Genomic DNA, 19,850 nt, shown 5'->3' with positions numbered 1-19,850 from the left:
TCCTTCACTTCCCTATTCCGTTTCAGGTGCTGAGGGACATTTCCTCAAATCCCAGATCCACCCAACCCGGCCTAAAGGTCGGATTCGGAGAATAATCGCGTTCTTTCCTATGCATGCGTCCTGGTAGGATTTTTAGGCTAACGCTAAGGACGAATCTCAGGCTGCAGGAGCAAAAGGAGTCTTCCAAACGCGTCGCGGCCCCTTTAAAAAGCTCAGCGGGATTTTTTTTTTTTTTTTTTTGAGCCGTATGACTATATTAGGTGACACGAAAGTGCTCATCGCTCCTGTCAACGAGGCCCCCGGCCCAATGGCAGGCTGAGTCCCCCTCCTCCGGTCTGGTCCCGCCTCTCCTGCCCCTTGCGCCCCGCACTACCTGCCGCCTGGCCACATCCCGAGCTGGAAGGCGGGCGCGCGGGCGCGCGGCGGGCACCATGCAGGAAGGCTGCCAGGGACCGTGGGCAGCGCCGCGCTCTGCCGCCCGCCTGGCGCTGTGATTCGCACGCTGCCACCATGTTCCCCAGCCCCGCGCTCACGCCCACGCCGTTCTCGGTCAAAGACATCCTGAACCTGGAGCAGCAGCAGCGCAGCCTGGCCGCCGGGGAGCTCTCGGCGCGCCTGGAGGCCACTCTGGCGCCCGCCTCCTGCATGCTGGCCGCCTTCAAGCCCGAGGCCTACGCGGGGCCGGAGGCCGCGGCGCCCGGCTTCCCCGAGCTGCGCGCCGAGCTGGGCCCCGCGCCCTCGCCCGCCAAGTGCGCGCCTGCCTTCTCAGCCGCCCCCGCCTTCTATCCGCGTGCCTATGGCGACCCCGACCCTGCCAAGGACCATCGAGCTGATAAGAAAGGTGAGGAGGAAACCCAAGCTCCTTCTCTCTGGGATAGCTTTCGTCCCCAGACCTCGCGGCCGAGAAACTCTGGCGTGAGTACAGAAGAGGCGAGTGCCTGGGCGGATGGTGGAGCAAAGGGGCCTCCAAATGTAAGAAGTGAGGATTCCCAGGGCCCCCGGGAGTCCAGTCGGAGGTTTAGAGGAAATGCTGGATCGTGGTTATCAGAAACAGGAGAGGAAAGAAAGGAAAAAATTATATATATATTTTTTCTGGCCTAACAAAGCCCCAGGCGCAGCAGCCCTGCTTCTGGATCTGTTATGAAGTTGAAGTTGAGCGATCTGTTTGTGGTGGACACAGCGAGAAAGATTCTCTCCCTGTATTTTTTTAAAGGTCTTCTTGAGGATCCGACCAAAACCGCTGCAATTAAATTGCTGCACACCAGAAGTACTTTTACACGCAATTGGAGGAGGTCCAAGACCTTCTCTAGCCCACCCGTTTACCCGGGGTTTCTGGGGGTCTTTCCTCCTTTGTGCCAGAAGAGTGGCGTCATTGAAAACAAGGATCTTGAACTCTTTAAAAATGGGATACGTCGGACTCAAGAATGATTTTAGCAGCTTTCTTTTTCCATAACAATTTTCTCAGGCGGCCAGAGCCTAGCTAGAGATTCTTTCCTAGAAATAGTTAGAAAATGTCTCGCGACGAAAGGCGTGGAGCAATGGAAGAGATGACTGGGGGAGGTGGCCGTATCCCCGCGCACATCCCGAGGTCCGGGGGCAGGCTGGCCGGGAGGTAGAAAATGCGCGGCGGGAAGACCGTAGCCCAACGCGGGGTCGGCAAGAACCCGGGGAGGCCGGGGGCGCGGGTGTAGGGCCGCTATGAACCCAGAAAGGGTCTTGTGAGCCTAGAAAGATTTGTCTAGTAGCCGAGGGAAAGTCCCGGAACAGCTGCCGGCGGGCACTGCGTCTTGAATTGGTCCATACGGATTCGAATCCAATTCGATTTCAAGGCAGGTTCCGAGGCCGCCTGCCCACCCACTGCTTTTCGGGCGCTGCACAATTCTCGCAGCATTTGAACGGGAACCTTCGATAGATACCGAACCGACTGCTTATTGACGTTCTGTTTCTTCGCTTGCCCTAATTTTGAGACAGTGTGACCAACCCTGGAGTAAGGCCGAGGTCTCCTTCCTTTAACTTCGCAAACCAAAGTATTCCTAGTCTCATTCACTCCAGCGCATCCTTGAGCTTTATTCTCTTTGCCGCCTGTCTTAAGTCACTGTCTGTCTGTCTCACCAGAATGTGACCTACCCGAGGACAGAGACCTCTCTTGTTCTCCAGTGCCCACAGCCGTGCCCGGCACATAGTAGGCGATCAACAAAAGCTGGCTGTCGAGCGGAAGCCCAGTGTACCCTGCAGTCTGCCGCAGCCGAGCTCGGGGCTCCAGGCGGGACAGGGGTGGCACCCACTGGGGCCCATCACCTGGCGAGAGCTCTGGGGGGTTGGGTGGCCGTGACACAGCGTCTCTCTGCTTTTCTGTTCCCCGCTCAGAGCTGTGCGCCCTGCAGAAGGCGGTGGAACTGGAGAAGCCGGAGTCCGACAGCGCCGAGCGACCCCGCGCGCGACGGCGGAGGAAGCCGCGCGTGCTCTTCTCGCAGGCGCAGGTCTACGAGCTGGAGCGGCGCTTCAAGCAGCAGCGGTACCTGTCGGCTCCCGAGCGCGACCAGCTGGCCAGCGTGCTGAAGCTCACGTCCACGCAGGTCAAGATCTGGTTCCAGAACCGGCGCTACAAGTGCAAGCGGCAACGGCAAGACCAGACTCTGGAGCTGGTGGGGCTGCCCCCGCCGCCGCCGCCGCCGCCGGCCCGCAGGATCGCGGTGCCAGTGCTGGTGCGCGATGGCAAGCCTTGCCTGGGGGACTCGGCGCCCTACGCGCCGGCCTACGGCGTGGGCCTCAACGCCTACGGCTACAACGCCTACCCTGCCTACCCCGGGTACGGGGGCGCGGCTTGCAGCCCCGGCTACAGCTGCACCGCTGCTTACCCGGCCGGGCCGCCTCCGACGCAGTCGGCCACGGCCGCCGCCAACAACAACTTCGTGAACTTCGGCGTCGGGGACTTGAACGCGGTGCAGAGCCCCGGGATTCCGCAGGGTAACTCGGGAGTGTCCACGCTGCACGGCATCAGAGCCTGGTAGAGAAGGGACCGGTCTGGGAGGCCTCCGACCGATCCCACCTCTCGAGAGGGACACTGACTAAGCAGGGGAGAGGGAGGGCTCCCGACACGATCCTGCGATCCCTCGGATGCCACATGCGCTCCCACGGAGGCTTCGGAGCTTTTCCCGCCCCGTGCGCCTTTGTTCCCCCGAGAGGGAGAGTTTGCGGCCAGGTTTGCGCAGATTGTGGTGAGTGAAACGGCAGCCTGGTGCCTAGCTGTGGCCCCAGGAGTGCCCTCCGAGCGCCCAGGAGCATCCCTAACCGGCCAAACACCTGCCCATTGGGACTGGGAGCCCGGGCGCAGCAGCCTCCTACCTTTCCCCAAGCCTGGGCCGGGCGCCCGGGCCCTTGCTGCCTTGCGGCTGCCCCCCCCCCCCCGTATTTATGTTTTTACCTGTTTCTGTAAGAAATGAGAATCTCCTTTCCATTAAAGAGAGTGCGCTGATCCGGTCGTGTGCTTCTTTCAGCTTGCCATCTTTCAGAAACAATTTTGGAGGGCAGAGGCAGCCGACCTTGAGTTGTAGGGATAGGTATTCACTGAGCACATTGATATTGATATAAATAAAGGCTCTCCCGTGCTGGATCCAGTGTTAGGTACTTTCTGGGGTTGCTCATGTCATCTTCAGTAACTCGCGAAGGGGAAGTTCTGTTTTAAAGGTTAGCAGACGGAGGCCTGGAGAGGTTTAGTGACTTGTCTGGGAGCAAACAGCCAGTGCTGGGAGAACTGAGGTTCGATTCTGCGGAGACTGAGGACACCAGCCCAGAGGTCCCAACCTCACCTCCTTAAACTCTACTGTGCCTGGCACTGTTTCAGGTAGGGGGCATTAAATGGAGAGGAAAAGCACCTGATTCCTGGGAGATTGCAGGGCACCTGAGCTCATCCTTCTTAGAATACGCTGCATGCAGCCCATTTTATAGATGGAAGAACCCAGAAGCAAAGCCCTTGTCAAGGTTCTCAGAATTCCCCAGACCAGCGATACTCAGATACGCCAGACGGAAGTGCAGCATGGTTGCTATGGCCTGGCCTCACCGCTGCTCTGCTGGGCAGAGAGCAGAGCCTGGACCACAAAGAGGTGACCAGGCCCCATAAATTCACAAGGTCAGGGAACCCTGCTCCCCCATTTGGCAGTTTTTTTCAGCATTTAACGAATTTTGCCCTAGCCCTGACCAACAAATTCTACTGTACAGTCAGACGAGAAAATTGAGGCTCAGTGAAATCAAGCTAAAAACCTGCTCACTGTGGGAGTTTCTGGCTGTATGCCCGTTTTTTTTCCTTCAATAAAACAAGAATGACAAAAATACTTGCTCGGAGTCCTGGTCCGCCAGTGCCAGTCCGCAGGGGCTGACCGCAGCTCCTTTACCTCCAGCTCCACTCAATTCTCTGAAAGGGAGGAAAGCGGGAGGGCATCAGAGCTTTTGCGTTCCTATGGAATATGGGTTTTTTTCTGGATTTTGCCTGGAAAGTACCGGCCTGGTCGCCTGGCCCCAGAGCTCTTGGTGGAAGACAAAACACTGCTCCTGGCATATCCTAACCTCTTAGGCTGGAAGAGTCCCCAGGCCAGGCCGGGGGCCATCTGCTGTCAAGCCAAGGACCACGCAGCTCTGCCAATGCCTGTGGTGCCGTCTGCCCCTCAGGCTCACCCCACCACCTTTGGGGAGAGGGGACGATGCCAGGAGATTCTAAGTGCCGAGCTGGACACCGCTTGTGATACAGGGATGCCAGGGTGTATGGGCTGAGCTCTGTAAGGAAAGGGGGAGATGCTGCCTCAGAGCTGGGCTGTTGGCCCTCAGACTTGAATCTCTCTGCTATAAGGTCCATGCCGAGGGCTGCGCGAGGCGGATGTGTTCAGCTCAGCGCCTGCACTCTGCCTCCTGTGCCTACAACCCTGCTTCAAGCCTTCAGCACTCTCTGTCCCCCTCTCCTGGAAGGGCACCCAGAGGCTGCGCCAGGCCATCAGACCAGTTCTTAATTCAGACAACCCTTTCCTACCAGGCTAGCCGCAGCAGGTGGCCAGACTCACACAACCAGGGAGACCCTTCTACCTGAAGCTCCCCCACATTCTTGCCCTTCGTCAGTGTCCAGTGCCTCCCGGGGGTCCTGCACACCTCTGGGCTTTTTCACCTTACACTCGCCTACGGTAACACTGTGTGTGTGCTCAGTCGCTCAGCTGTCTCCGACTCTTTGTGACCCCATGGACTGGGGCCCGCCAGGCTCCTCTGTCCCTCGAATTCTCCAAGCAAGAATACTGGAGCGGGTTGCCATTCCCTACTCCAGGGGACACCACCCAGCGATCGAACCCATGTCTCTTGCATCTCCTATATTGGCAGGTGGATTCTTTATGACTGCACCTCCTGGGAAACCAGCCTTTTTTTCTATTACATTATGCTAACAATAACATTAGAGAGAAAAAAAAATGTTTTTCTCATATTATCCCGCGAGGTTTTTCTATGATGCCTCCCTCTTTTTGTCATCCTTCGGGGGCCAGCAGAGTGACTCCAGGGTCTCTCACAAAGGGATAACAGTGACTGGCTGGCTCTGGCTTCACCGAAAGCCAGGACTACAGGCTAAATGCTTAGTGGAGTTTGCTGATCTAATCCACCTTAATTTGCAAATCAGGAAGCTGAGGACCAGAGGTTAAGGCAATGGTCAAGGTCATACATTCCCTAAGCACAGAGCTGGGAAACCGACCAAGCAGATACCGAAAGGCAGGGTGGGGACAGCGTTTAAGAACGGAGAGCCAGTCTCCTGAAGATGCAGCAGGACCCTGCTCCCCGCCCTGGGCTAGCCCACGCTCTCACCAGTGGGGTGGGGATCTCAGGCTTGGTTTCCAGGCTCATTATGGAACAAGCTGTAGTTCGCGGAGCCCTGGGAAGCCGCACACAGCTCTTGCCGGCAGAGGGTGTGGGGTCCTGGAGCCAGAGAGCTGAGGGTCAAGGGGTCGTTACTATCTTAAACTAATGACGCCTGCCTTCCCGTAGCGATCCCTTCCCAAGGCAAATTGGCAGATTTGTTTTCCAAGTATATCCTATACACGACGCATGCTGAGTGAGAAATTTCAACCAGGACAGAAAAGTGAGAAACCCCGGGCGCCTCTGAGGTGGCAAAGCGCGGGGAGATAAGGATGGTGCGGGCGGGCTGCCTATGTCCAGGGCTCTCAGGGCGTGCATAGAGAAGTAGTTATATCTAATATTTTAAAAAAGAAATTAAACAAGTACCAGCCTCACCGACCCAACAGACATGCGTTTGAGCAAGCTTAGGGAGATGGTGAAGGACACGGAAGCCTGGCGTGCTGCAGTCCACAGGCTCGCAGAGTCGGACAGTATTGAGAGGTTGAACAACAGCAACCCCCTGCGGTTAAAAATTGAGAGATAAGCAATGACATTAAAAAGAAAAAAGCTGGCTCCGCAGGCTAGGATGCGGTTCCCTCAGCCCTGCGCCGCCTGCACAAGCCGGCAGAGGAGAGCCGCGACTGGGGGCCCCCAGGGCGAGAGACCGGGCCCACAAGCCTCTCCCCTTCCCGCCGCGCTGGAGGCCCAGACCTCCTCTCGCTTCCTCACGTTGCTCGCAGCCAGCAAACACAGGTTTTGCCTAATCAGAATAGCTCCCATCTTATTTTGTAGGGCTTTCCCCTTAAATCGATGCCATGCAGCCCGTTTCAATACCTGTATTTAAACAAATTCACGGCAGACCCGAGAACTTGACGCCTTGACATCAGCTGGAAAGACTGAGCAGCTACTTACTGGGCAGGCCCGCCTGTCCTGGGCCGGCCCTGGCCTCCTCCGGGAGGTGTTCCCAGCTCCGGCCGCTTGCCCCTGCGGAGCCAACAGATCCACCTAGCCCCGGGTCTTGCTGGCCTCGTTGCTAGACGGGGCTCCTGGAAAAAGGGACCCGCGGCTTAGATTTCACTTATTTATCATTTATGGAGCTTACTGTGGTACAAGCAATATCCTAACTCTTTAAAATAAACCCATCTAACCCTCTTTTACATTTCTGAGTTCTGCTGAGGAATCCATCTTAGGCCCAGAGAGGAGGAGTAACTTGCCCAAGGTCACACAGCCAGAGCTTGGTTTCAAACCCAGGCAGTCTGACTCCAGAGCCCAAGAGCAAGGAAACTTCTCATCCCCAGTTCAAACAGTAGGCACAGAAATGTCTGTCAATTGATTGAAGGGTAGGTATGGTAGTAAAATTAGCTAACAACTCTGCAAAGATTTCTATGTGCCAGACTTATGAAGCATACAAGGTAAGCATGATTATTCCTCACTTGGGGCAGGAGAGGAGACTGAGGCACACAGAAGTGGCCCACCCAAGCTCTTGCAGTGGGGCAGGCAGGGCAGCTGGGATGCGGGAGGCGGGGCAGCGGGCATTTGGCTGCCCTGCGCCACTCTGATGCTTCTCAGGAGAGCTTACTGCAGAGGGGCGTAGGCAGTGAGCAGGCCACCACGTGCTCCCCACCCTGCTCCCACCCACAGCTGCTGAGGATAACAGTGGGGATTAGTGCCTAACATCTGTTCTTGCTTCCTTTGTGCCAGGCCCAAGGCTAAGTGCTGAACCTGCAAATCTTATTCTGTCACTTCCCAAGGAGGAAACTGAAACTCAAAGAAGTTAAGGACATTGACTACCTAATGCCACTCTGGCAGTGTGGCCTGGGGAATCCTAGGCAGGAATCCAGATGGTTCCAATAGAGACCTGGCTCTTTGAACCACTCTCAGGGCTTCCCAAACTTGCCTGAAGACACAAACTGCTGGAGTCTGGGACAACCTCAACCCCCTCCCTGCCCCAGCTCCCTTGCACTGGACTCCTTGGGGAAGGCGCCTGCAAAACCACATTTGTAACCAGGTGATTCTCATCATCTGGCAAGTTGGAGAACTGCATCTTTTCCCAGAGGCCTCTTCTGCAGGCTCCTCTCTTGATGGCCTGGGAGAAGCTGGAGTCAGATTTCCCCTCTCCAGGCCCCGCTTTTCCATCTCAGGGGCTCTGTGTGCCTGGGGATCCAGTGGCTAAGCACAAGCCTGGTAGCCTCGGGACCCTGGGAGCAGGGAGGAGGGCAAATGGAGGGAAGGAGGAGGAGAAGCTGGAAGACGCCCTGGGGACACAGCTGGCATAGCTCAGACCAAGAGCCATCCCTGTGACATACAGCCGTGCCTGCCAGTGCTGCCTGTGTAGATGACAAGGAGAACTGCGGGGCGCGGGGGGTGCTTTCAGGGACAGTCCATCTGTTCTGCCCAAATCCTAAGCTCCAGCTGGAGCCCCACAGAGGGGAGTAGGGTCGAACCAGACTCCATAGGGGTTTCAGTTCAGTTCAGTTCAGTCGCTCAGTCGTGTCCGACTCTCCGCAACCCCATGAACCGCAGCATGACAGGCCTCCCTGTCCATCACCAAATCCCAGAGTCCACCCAAACCCATGTCCATCGAGTCAATGATGCCATCCAACCATCTCATCCTCTGTCGTCCCCCTCTCCTCCTGTCCTCAATCTTTCCCAGCATCAAGGTCTTTTCCAATGAGTCAGCTCTTTGCATCAGGTGGCCAAAGTATTGGAGCTTCAGCTTCAACATCAGCCCTTCCAATGAACACCCAGACTGATCTCCTCTAGGATGCACTGGTTGGATCTCCTTGCAGTCCAAGGGACTCTCAAGAGTCTTCTCCAACACCACAGTTCAAAAGCATCAATTCTTCTGCGCTCAGCTTTCTTTATAGTCCAACTCTCACATCCATACATGACCACTGGAAAAACCATAGCCTTGACTAGATGGACCTTTGTTGGCAAAGTAATGTCTTTGCTTTTTAATATACTGTCTAGGTTGGTCATAACTTTCCTTCCAAGGAGCAAGCATCTTTTAATTTCATGGCTGCACTGACCATCTGCAGTGATTTTAGAGCCCAGAAAAATAAAGTCTGCCACTGTTTCCACTGTTTCTCCATCTATTTGTCATGAAGTGATGGGACCAGATGCCATGATCTTAGTTTTCTGAATGTTGAGCTTTAAGCCAACTTTTTCACTCTGCTCTTTCACTTTCATCAAGAGGCTCTTTAGTTCTTCTTCACTTTCTGCCATAAGGGTGGTGTCATCTGCATATCTGAGGTTATTGATATTTCTCCTGGCAATCTTGATTCCAGCTTTTGCTTCCTCCAGCCCAGTGTTTCTCATGATGTACTCTGCATATAAGTTAAATAAGCAGGGTGACAATATACAGCCTTGACGTACTCCTTTTCCTATTTGGAACCAGTCTGTTGACCATAGGGGTTTACAGGGTGTCAAAGTTTCATCTGGCCCTCTGTCCACTGGAGGCTGTGAAAGGGTTTGTCATTTGCCCTGTTTAAGAAGTTAAGAAGCAGCCCAGCCAAGTTCTAACACCAAACCCTCTTCTTTCCAGCACACTGCCAGCGAACCCCGCCCCACCCAGGTTCCAGCCCACAGAAGCCTCAGTGGTCGCACTGGCTCACTTTAGCTCTGCCTCTCACCTCAAAGTCGTCTCCTTCGCCTTCGGCTTCTTACGGTGGGTTCACCACACAAGGCCGGCGCATTCCTGCCTCTGGGCCTTTGCACTGACTCTTCCCTTTGTTTGCAATGACCTTCCCCAGATTTCTGCCTGTCTGATGCCTCATCTGGCTCACGTCTTTACTGAGATGTCACCTTATGAGGCCCAGCCAACGATCCTATTTAAAATTGCACCCTCTGTGGGAAGAAAGGAACCTTTCTCTGCACTGCTGTGGGAATGTAAATTGGTACAGCTACGATGGAGAGCAGTATGGAGGTCCCTCAGAAAATTAAAAATAAATTTGCCATATGATCCTACAATCCCACTCCTGGGCATATATCCAGAAAAGGTAAAAAGTCAAAAACATGTGCACCCCAATGTTCATAGCAGCACTATTTATAAAAGCCAACACTTGAAAACAACCTAAATACCTATCAACAGATAAATGGACACATACACATAACATAATATTATTCAGCCATAAAGAAAAATGAAATAATGCCAATTGCAGCAATATAGATGGACCTAGGGATTATTATACTAAGTGAAGTAAGTCAAAGACAAATGCCATGTGATATTACTTATATGTGGAATATTTTAAAATGGTACAGATAAACCAATTTATAAAACATAAATAGACTTACAGACACAAAAAAGAAACCTTTGGTTACCAAAGGGAATAGATGGAGAGTGGGGAGGGAGAGATAAATTAGGAATTTGAAATTAAGATATATTGTGTATAGTTATGTATAAAATATAGTATAGTATAAAATATAGTATAGTTATGTATAAAATACATAACAAGGACCTACTGTATAACACAGGAAACTATATTCAGCATCCTGTAATAAACTATAATGGAAAAGAATATGAAAAGGTATATATGTGTGTGTGTGTATGTATATATATGTATATGTAACTGAATCACTTTGCTGTATGCCAAAAACTAAGACAACATTGTAAGCCAACTGTATTTCCATTTTTAAAATAGAACTAAAACAACTATAAATATAATAATATTTACTGACTATAAGATAAATTTATTCTCTTAATTTTTCATTTCCTTTTCAAGACAGTGTTCCAAACTAATCTTTCTTTCTGTTTTTTCCCTATACTTTTTTGTTTTGGAGTCTGTTTATTTTAAATGCTTTTTTTCTGGTATGTGTTTTCTTTGGAAAATGGTGAGCCCCTGATCTAACTGTCTTAGAGCAGAACTTCCTGTTACACACTCACAAATACCTAGTCTTATATTTGAAGTTCCTCCTTTCTCCCTCCTGAGCTCCTACCCACCCATCAAGGTCCATGTCATGTGGCCCTCCTTTCTGACAGTGTCCACTGTTAGAGATCTGACTTTGTAACTTGGCAATCACCATGGTGTCTGACTCTCTCTACACCCACAGTGCTCAACAAAGAACAGGCTACATAGTAGGTGCTCTCACCTGATGCTGAATGAATGAACAGGTGAATGAATAAAGCCTGCATGTGGGAAGAAGTACACCTGCAGATCCACAATCTTCTTTTCTGTTACACTCACAGCATTTGTAAGTCCTGTTGTAATTCTCTCTCTGCTGCTAAAGTGTGGGTTCCATGTAGGAAAGACAGTGTGTGCCCACCCTGCACAGAGCCTGCTCATAGCAGGCAGGTGATAAATACACAGTGCCTGAAGGATCTCCCTACTGGACCAATGGTTAAGAATCTGCTTTACAATGCAGGGGACATGGGTTCAGTCCCTGGTGGGGGAACCATGATCCCATATGCCAAGGAGCAACTAGGTCTGCGAGCTGCAACTATTGAGCCTGTGCCACAAGTAAAGAGTCCGCAATGAAAGATCCCACATGCTACAAAGAACCAAACGAAGAAATAATAGATATTTCCTTAAAAATATGCACTGCCTGAATGAAAGAACTGATTTGCTTATTCTGAGTTTTAAGATTAAAAAGTGCATTTCTGGAAAAATAATTTTTTAAGAGTTTATTTGAGCAAAGATTAATTCAGATAAGGCAGCACCAAACTGGAAGTGGCCAGAAGCACAGGAGCCAGGGAAAGGACTTTTACAGAGGAACTGCCGAAGCAAAGCAAAGGAACGATTTGTCTGGCTGTATTTTAAAGTCTACTTGGCTATTTGTGATTGGTTGTCCCTACTGTTGTGATTTTCTCTTAATTTTTATTGGAGTATAGTTTATTTATAATTTTGTGTTAGTTTCTACTGTACCACAAAGTGAATCAGTTATACAAATATATATCTCCACTCTTTTTTAGGTTCTTTTCCTATATAGTCCATTACAAAGTATTGAGTAGAGTTCCTATGCTATACATGCATGCGTGCTGAGTCGCTTCAGTCATGTCCAACTCAGTGTGACCCTCTGGACTGTAGCCCGCCAGGCTCCTCTGTCCATGGGATTCTCCAGGCAAGAATACTGGAGTGGGTTGCCAGTTCCTTCTCTGATGCTATACAGCCGGTCCTTATTAGTTATCTATATTGTGTGTATATGTCGATCCCAACCTAACAACTTATCCTTCTCCTCTTCCCTCCTGGTAACCATAGTTTGTTTTCTACATCTGTAATGCTATTCCTGTTCTGTAAATAAGTTCATTTATACCACTTTTTTTTTTAGATTCCACATATAAGCAATATCATATTTGTCTTTTTCTGTCTGACTTACTTCACTTAGTATGATAATCTCTAGGCCAGTCCATACTGCTGCAAATAACATTATTTCTTTCTTTTGAGTAATATTCCATCATATATACACACCGCATCTTCCTGGTCCATTCCTCTGTCAGTGGGAATTTAGGTATCTTCCTAAAACAGTGCTGCAATGAACATTGGGCTGCATGTATGCTTTTGGATTATGGTTTTCTCCAGATAAATGCCCAGGAGTGGGATTACTGGATCATATAGTAGTTCTGCTTTTAGTTTTTTAAGGAACTTCCCTTCTGTTCTCCATAGTGGTTGCATCAACCTATATTTCCGCCAACAATGTAGGAGGGTTCCGTTCCTCTCTCCAGAATTTGTTGTTTATGGACTTTTTGATGATGGCCATTCTGACCGGTGTGAGGTGATACCACATTGTAGTTTTTTCTGTTTTTTAATATTTATCTATTTATTTGGCTGCACCGGGTCTTAGAACCATGTTGGAACACGTGGGAATCTTCAATCTTTCTTTGCAGCACTTGGGATCTCTAGTTGCAGCATATGAACTCCTAGTTGCTGCAGGTGGTATCTTGTCCCATGACCAGGACTGTACCTGGGCCCTCTGCACTGGGAGCTCGAGGTCTTAGCCACTGAACTGCCAGGGAAGTCTCTCGTAGTTTTAATTTGCATTTCTCTGATAATTAGTGATGTTGAGCATCTTCAAGTGGTTTTTGGGTATCTATATGTCTTCTTTGGAGAAATATCTATTTAGATTTTCTGCCCATTTTGGAAAAAGAATGTTAAATATGCCTATTTGCAACTTACTCATCACCTTTTCAAACTTCCCTCCTCTGCTCCTCCTTGGCAGCCCTGAAACTGGTTCAATCCATATTTAGTAAATATTGTGCAAGGCACAGGGGGCCCACCAAAGAGTAAGATCCCTGCCATCATGAGTCTTTGGTTCTGATAGGGAGACAGACAGTAAACAGATAAATACATATATAAGACCATTATCTTTGCTGGGAAGAAAATTTGGCTAGATGACATGACAGTGGTCCCTGGGAGAGGGTAGGTGGTGAGGGTAGGGGAAAGCGAAAGTCGCTCAGTCATGTCTGACTCTTTGCGACCCCATGAACTATACAGTCTGTGGAATTCTCCAGATCAGAATACTGGAGTGGGTAGCCTTTCCCTTCTCCAGGGGTTCCTCCCAACCCAGGGATCGAATCCAGGTCTCCCTTGTTGCAGGCAGATTCTTTACCAGCTGAGCCACAAAGGAAGCCCGGGGATAAGGAGAGAGGTATTTTATTTACTTTTAGTTTTTATTGATTGGTTGACGCCCTGGGTCTTCACTGCTGCGTGGACTTTCTCCAGCCGCAGGGAGCAGGGGTCTGTCTCTCTGTGGAGCACGGGCTCTAGGCGCTCTGCCTCAGTAGTTGCGCCATGCGGTCCTGGTTGCTCTGTGGCATGTGGGATCTTCCCAGATCAGGGATCAAACTAGAACAAATAATTTCACAATTTGTATGGAAACACAAAAGATCTTGAATAGTCAAAGCAACCTTGAGAAAGAAGAATGGAGCTGGAGGAATCAATCTTCCTGACTTCAGACTTTACAACAAAACTAGTCATCAAGACAGTATGGTACTGGCACAAAAATAGAAATACAGACCAATGGAACAAGATAGAAAGCCTAGAGATAAATCCATGCACCTATGGGCACCTTATCTTCAACAAAGAAGGCAGAAATATACAATGGAGAAAGAACAGTCTCTTCAATAAATGGTACCAGGAAACCTGGGCAGCTAGGTTTGAAAGAATGAAATTAGGACACTTCCTAACACCATACACAAAAATAAACTCAAAACGGATTAAAGACCTAAACCATAAGACTAGAAACTACAAAACTCTTAGGGGAAAACATAGGCAGAACACTCTCTGACATAAACCACAGCAAGATCCTCTATGACCCACCCCTCTAGAGTAATGGGAATGAAAACAAAAATAAACAAGACCTGATTAAACTTAAAAGCTTTTGCACAATGAAGGAAACTATAAGCAAAGTGAAAAGACAACCCTCAGCCTGGGAGAAAATAATAGCAAATGAAACAACTGACAAAGAACTGATCTCCAAAGTATACAAGCAGCTCACAAAGCTCAATATCAGAAAAAGAAACAACCCGATCAAAAAGTGAGCAGAAGACTTAAACAGACATTCTCCAAAGAAGACAGAGATGTCTTTTACATACTGATGTCTACGTCTTCTGTCTACATATGAAAAGACACTCAGCATCGCTCGTTATTGGAGAAACGCAAATCAAAACTAGAATGAGGTATCACCTCACACTGGTCAGAATGGCCATCATCAAAAAATCTACAAACAATAAATGCTGGAGAGGGTGTGGAGAAAAGGGAACCCTCTTGCACTGTTGGTGGGAATGCAAACTAGCCCCTGTGCAGAACAGTATGGAGATTCCTTAAAAACCTAGAAATAAAACTACCATGCATGCGTGCTCAGTCGCTTCAGTCATGTCCAGCTCTTTGTTACCCTATGGACTGTAGCCCACCAGGCTTCTCTGTCCATGGGATTCTCTAGGCAACAATACTGGAGTGAGTTGTCATGCATTCCTCCAAGGGATCTTCCCCACCCAGGGATCGAACCTGTGTCTCCTGCGTCTCCTGCATTGCAGGTGAATTCTTTACCGCTGAGCCACTGGGGAAGTCCATAAAACTACCATATGACCCAGCAATTCCACTACTGGCATATACCCCGAGAAAACCATAATTGAAAAACATCCCCAAGTGTTCATTGTAGCATTATTTATAATAACTAGGACAGAGCAACCTAGGTGTCCACCGACAGATGAATGGATAAAGAAGTTGTGGTATGTATACATGATGGAATATTACTCAGCTATAAAAAGGAATGCATTTGAGTCAGTTCTAATGAGGTGGATGAACTTAGAAAGATAAATATTGTAAATTAATACATACACATGGAATCTAGAAAGATAGTTACTAATGGTCCTACTTGCAGGGCAGCAACAGAGAAGCAGACATAAAGAACAGACTTTCGGACACAGAGGGTGGGATGATTTGAGAGAATGCCATGGAAACATATACATTACCATATGTAAAATAGATAGCCAGTGGGAATTTGCTGTATGAGGTGGGATAGGGGCTCAAGAGGAAGGGGACATACATATATATATATGTGTGTGTGTGTGTTTATACCTATGGCTGATTCATGTTGATGTGTGGTAGGAACCATCACAGTATTATAAAGTAATTATCCTCCAATTAAAAATAAAATTACATTAAAAAAAAAAAACACCCAGTGCCCTCCATTGGCAGGCAGATTCTTAACCACTGGATCAGCAGGGAAGTCTGGGGGAGGTATTTAGACTTTGTGGTCTGGCAAAGTCACACATTGAAGGTGACACTTAAGTCTTGAATGTTTAGCTGCAGCAACCATGGGAAGATCTGGGGAAGAGAGTTGAAGGCAGAGGGAGCAGCTTGTGCAAAGGCCCTGGGGTAGGAATGACCCTGACATGTTCAAGAAACAGCAGGTGTGGTCAGAGGTTAGGTAGTTAGGTGGGTGGGTGAAGGAATATGTGTGGGGTTGGAGAAGTCAGTCTCGTAGGCACAAAGCAGATTGACTTAGTGGTTACAAGTCTCCACTCCCCTGTGTAGTATTTCTACCTATACTCAAATTTCTCTGACTCTTGACTTTGGACTTGCTTTGATAAACAGATGTGAGCAGATATGATATAAGCTGAGGCTTGACATGTGCTTTCCAGGAGGGGCTTACTCTTCTGTGTTTCTGCCATTGCCATGGGAAGAACTGGCTCTGCCAGCCCACAGGACTAAGGAGGAAGAGAGACACCTGGACCTGACCTATGGACCAAGCCGCTGGCAAACTTCATCCAACCTCCTTAATCAAACTCCAGTCAACCCAAAAATGTGTGAACCAGAAAAGCTAATGTTTTCAAGCCATTGGATTGGTGAGGAGGTTTGTTTCACAGCATTATTGTGGATACAGTTAACTAATAGATGGTCATTGCAGGAAGGAGGATATGTAGTTAAAGGGTAATCAGAAGCGAGCTGGGAATTCTTTCTTCAATGGCCCTTAGATGGTGGCAGGCGGGTGGTCGTGGGAGCAGTTGAGTTAGGCTCTATTTGTCCTTTCATGGGGCACAGAACATGACTTCATTTTTTCCTATCACATTAAACTTAGCGTGGCCTTGTGACTTGTGAGCAGAAACAGTATTAACATGCCACTTCCAGATGAAAAGTTTTAGGAGCCAGAGCGCTGTTCTACCTGTCATTCTTCCTCTATCAGGACAATCCCATCTCAGCCCACAGACTTTGCTCCGCTTCCACTGCTCCCAGCTTGCTCCAGGCTACCATATCTCTGGCCCGGGTGACCACAGTGGCCTCTAGATGATCTCCACCTTTTCACACTGCTTCCCATGTTAAATGGAATAATGACCCCCACAGACGCCCCCGCCCTCATCCCCAGAACCTGTGAAAGTGCCAAAACAATACAAAAAAACAAACCAACAACAAGAAGCAAACGCCCATGTGGATGATTAAGTTAAAGGATTTGAGATGGCGAGATTGTCCTGGAATCTCTGGGTGGGCTCCATGTCACCACGAGGGTCCTTATAAGAGACCAGATAGTGAGAGTCAGAGGGGATGTGACAATAGCAGACAGAGGTTGCAGCGATGCAGTCAGGGGCCAACAAATGCAAGCAACCTCATGAAACTAGAAAAACTAAGGGACAGACTCTCCCTGGAGATCCCAGAGGAAGACATCTGTGCCAACACCTCAATTCTAGGACTTCCAACTTCGTTACTGGAAGACAATAAATCTCTACTATTTTAAGCTGCTGTTCATGGTAACAGAAGATGAATCTACTTCCCTACAGTCTGTTCTCCACTCAATAGTCAGAGTGATCTATCAAAAACTATAAACTGGATGCTATCACTTACCTGCACAAGGTCCTCCAGGTGTCCCCCTTGCTTGTAGGGGATTCTGAACTCCTTGCCTGGGCAGCTGGCCCTGCCCACTTTTCTAGCCCTGTGGCTCACTCCTGATCACCAGTTCCCACCTTGTTGCCTTTTCCTCAGCCTCTTCCTGCAGATCTCTACCTTCTGCCCGTAATCTTCCTTGTCTTACTTGTAGCCTGTATCTTCTCCTTCCCTCAGGACTCAGCTTGAATGCAGCTTTCCCAGAGAAGAGCTTTCTGAGCCCCAGTCTAAACTGGGTGCTCCCATGTCCTCTATTTCAGCAACCTTATTAGAGTCTGTGGTTACACATTTGCAGGTGCATTGATATATGGTCTTCCCTTCCAGACTGTAAGCACCAGGAGGGCAAGGACTTGGCAATCAGAGCTAATACTTACTGAGTGATTACAAAGTGTCAGGTTGCACTTACAGCATTCTATTGAATACTCACAATAATTTTGTGGCTAGACATCATCCTTATTCTTTTCATAGGTAAGGTCCATCCAGAGTCTCAACGCACAGCACACCAAGAGTAAGGGGCAGAGCCAGAACTGAACTCAGAACCCAGGCATGCTGGTCCAGAGCCCATTCTTTAATTCACTAGACTCTATTGCTTCTCTCTGAGTCATCACTACCTGGCATACAGTTGGTGCTCAATAAATATGTGGCAAATGAATGGCTGTTATCTAGAGGTACATCACAGGGCTGAGGATGTGTGTGCCCTTAAAAGAGTGGGAATGCTGTAACATAAAACACACAGATGAAAAGCAAAAGATGACAACAGCAAACTATGTGGAGGCATCCATGATTCAACTGCCCACCTGTCTCCTATGGTACCCTGTCCCTGGAATGTTAGGTCCATGAATCAAGGCAAATTGGAAGTGGGCAAACAGGAGATGACAAGAGTGAACATCAACATTTTAGGAATCAGCGAAATAAAATGGACTGGAATGGGAGAATTTAACTCAGATGACCATTATATCTACTACTGTGGACAGGAATCCATTAGAAGAAATGGAGTAGCCATCATAATCAACAAAAGAGTCCAAAATGCAGTACTTGGATGCAATCTTAAAAATGACAGAATGATGTCTGTTCTTTTCCAAGGCAAACCATTCAATATCATGGTAATCCAAGTCTATGCCCTGATCAGCAATGCTAAAGAAGCTGAAGTTGAATGGTTCTATGAAGACATGAAAGACCTTTTAGAACTAACATGCAAAATAGATGTCTTTTTCATTATAGGGGACTGGAATGCAAAAGTAGGAAGTCAAGAAACACCTCGAGTAACGGACAAATTTGGCCTTGGAGTATGGAATGAAGCAGGGCAAAGGCTAATAGAGTTTTGCCAAGAGAACACACTGGTCATAGCAAACACCCTCTTCCAACAACACAAGAGAAGACTCTACACATGGACATCACCAGATGGTCAACACCAAAATCAGATTGATTATATTCTTTGCAGCCAAAGATGGAGAAGCTCTATACAGTCAGCAAAAACAAGACCAGGAGCTGACTGTGGCTCAGATCATGAATTCCTTATTACCAAATTCAGACATAAATTGAAGAAAGTAGGAAAACCCACTAGACCATTCAGGTATGATCTAAATCAAATTCCTTATGATTATACAGTGGAAGTGAGAAACAGATTTAAGGGACTAGATCTGATAAACAGAGTGCCTGATGAACTATGGACGGAGGTTCGTGACATTGTACAGGAGACAGGGATCAAGACCATCCCCAAGAAAAAGAAATGCAAAAAAGCAAAATGGCTGTCTGAGGAGGCCTTACAAATAGCTGTGAAAAGAAGAGAAGCAAAAAGCAATGGAGAAAAGGAAAGATATTCCCATTTGAATGCAGAGTTCCAAAGAAAAGCGAGGAGAGATAAGAAAGTCTTCCTCAGTGATCAGTGCAAAGAAATAGAGGAAAACAATAGAATGGGAAAGACTAGAGATCTCTTCAAGAAAATTAGAGATACCAAGGGAACATTTCATGCAAAGATGGGCACGCACAATAAAGGACAGAAATGGTATGGTCCTAACAGAAGCAGAAGATATTAAGAAGAGGTGGCAAGGATACACAGAAGAACTGTACAAAAAAGATCTTCATGACCCAGATAATCACAATGGTGTGATCACTCACCTAGAGCCAGACATCCTGGAATGTGAAGTCAAATGGGCCTTAGGAAGCATGACTATGAAGAAAGCTAGTGGAGGTGATGGAATTCCAGTTGAGCTATTGCAAATCCTGGAAGATGATGCTGTGAAAGTGCTGCACTCAATATGCCAGCAAATTTGGAAAACTCAGCAGTGGCCACGGGACTGGAAAATATCAGTTTTCATTCCAATCTCAAAGAAAGGCAACGCCAAAGAATGCTCAAACTACCACTCAATTGCACTCATCCTCACATACTAGCAAAGTAATGCTCAAACTTCTCCAAGCCAGGCTTCAACAATACATGAACCGTGAACTTCCAGATGTTCAAGCTGGTTTTAGAAAAGGCAGAGGAATCAGAGATAAAATTGCCAACATCTGCTGGATCATCGAAAAAGCATGAGAATTCCAGAAAAACATCTATTTCTGCTTGATTAACTATGCCAAAGCCTTTGACTGTGTGGATCACAATAAACTGTGGATAATTCTAAAAGAAATGGGAATACCAGACCACCTGACCTGCCTCTTGAGAAATCTGTATGCAGGTCA

General features: G+C 48.4%; 1 protein-coding gene across 1 annotated transcript; it reads left to right on the top strand.

Annotated features, from left to right (window-relative positions):
• The first annotated feature begins 301 nt into the window (after positions 1 to 301).
• On the top strand, positions 302 to 3,475 carry NKX2-5 (NK2 homeobox 5). The gene is made up of 2 exons (XM_043887511.1): positions 302 to 841; positions 2,368 to 3,475. The coding sequence occupies exons 1-2, from the start codon at positions 511 to 513 to the stop codon at positions 3,009 to 3,011; spliced, it is 975 nt and encodes a 324-aa protein (XP_043743446.1). The 5' UTR covers positions 302 to 510; the 3' UTR covers positions 3,012 to 3,475.
• The last annotated feature ends 16,375 nt before the right edge of the window (positions 3,476 to 19,850 follow it).

Source organism: Cervus elaphus, chromosome 25 (genome assembly GCF_910594005.1).
Source record: "Cervus elaphus chromosome 25, mCerEla1.1, whole genome shotgun sequence".
Taxonomy (NCBI): Eukaryota; Metazoa; Chordata; class Mammalia; order Artiodactyla; family Cervidae; genus Cervus; species Cervus elaphus.
The sequence above is the reverse complement of the archived record's forward strand: the minus strand, read 5'-3'. Positions and strand labels throughout refer to the sequence as shown.

What these genes read in the sequence shown, in the direction of transcription:
- NKX2-5 (XM_043887511.1), top strand. Translation starts at nt 511, where the DNA reads ATGTTCCCCAGCCCCGCGCTCACGCCCACGCCGTTCTCGGTCAAAGAC. An exon ending in CCATCGAGCTGATAAGAAAG is followed by an intron (nt 842 to 2,367) that starts GTGAGGAGGAAA and finishes TTCCCCGCTCAG; the next exon opens with AGCTGTGCGCCCTGCAGAAG.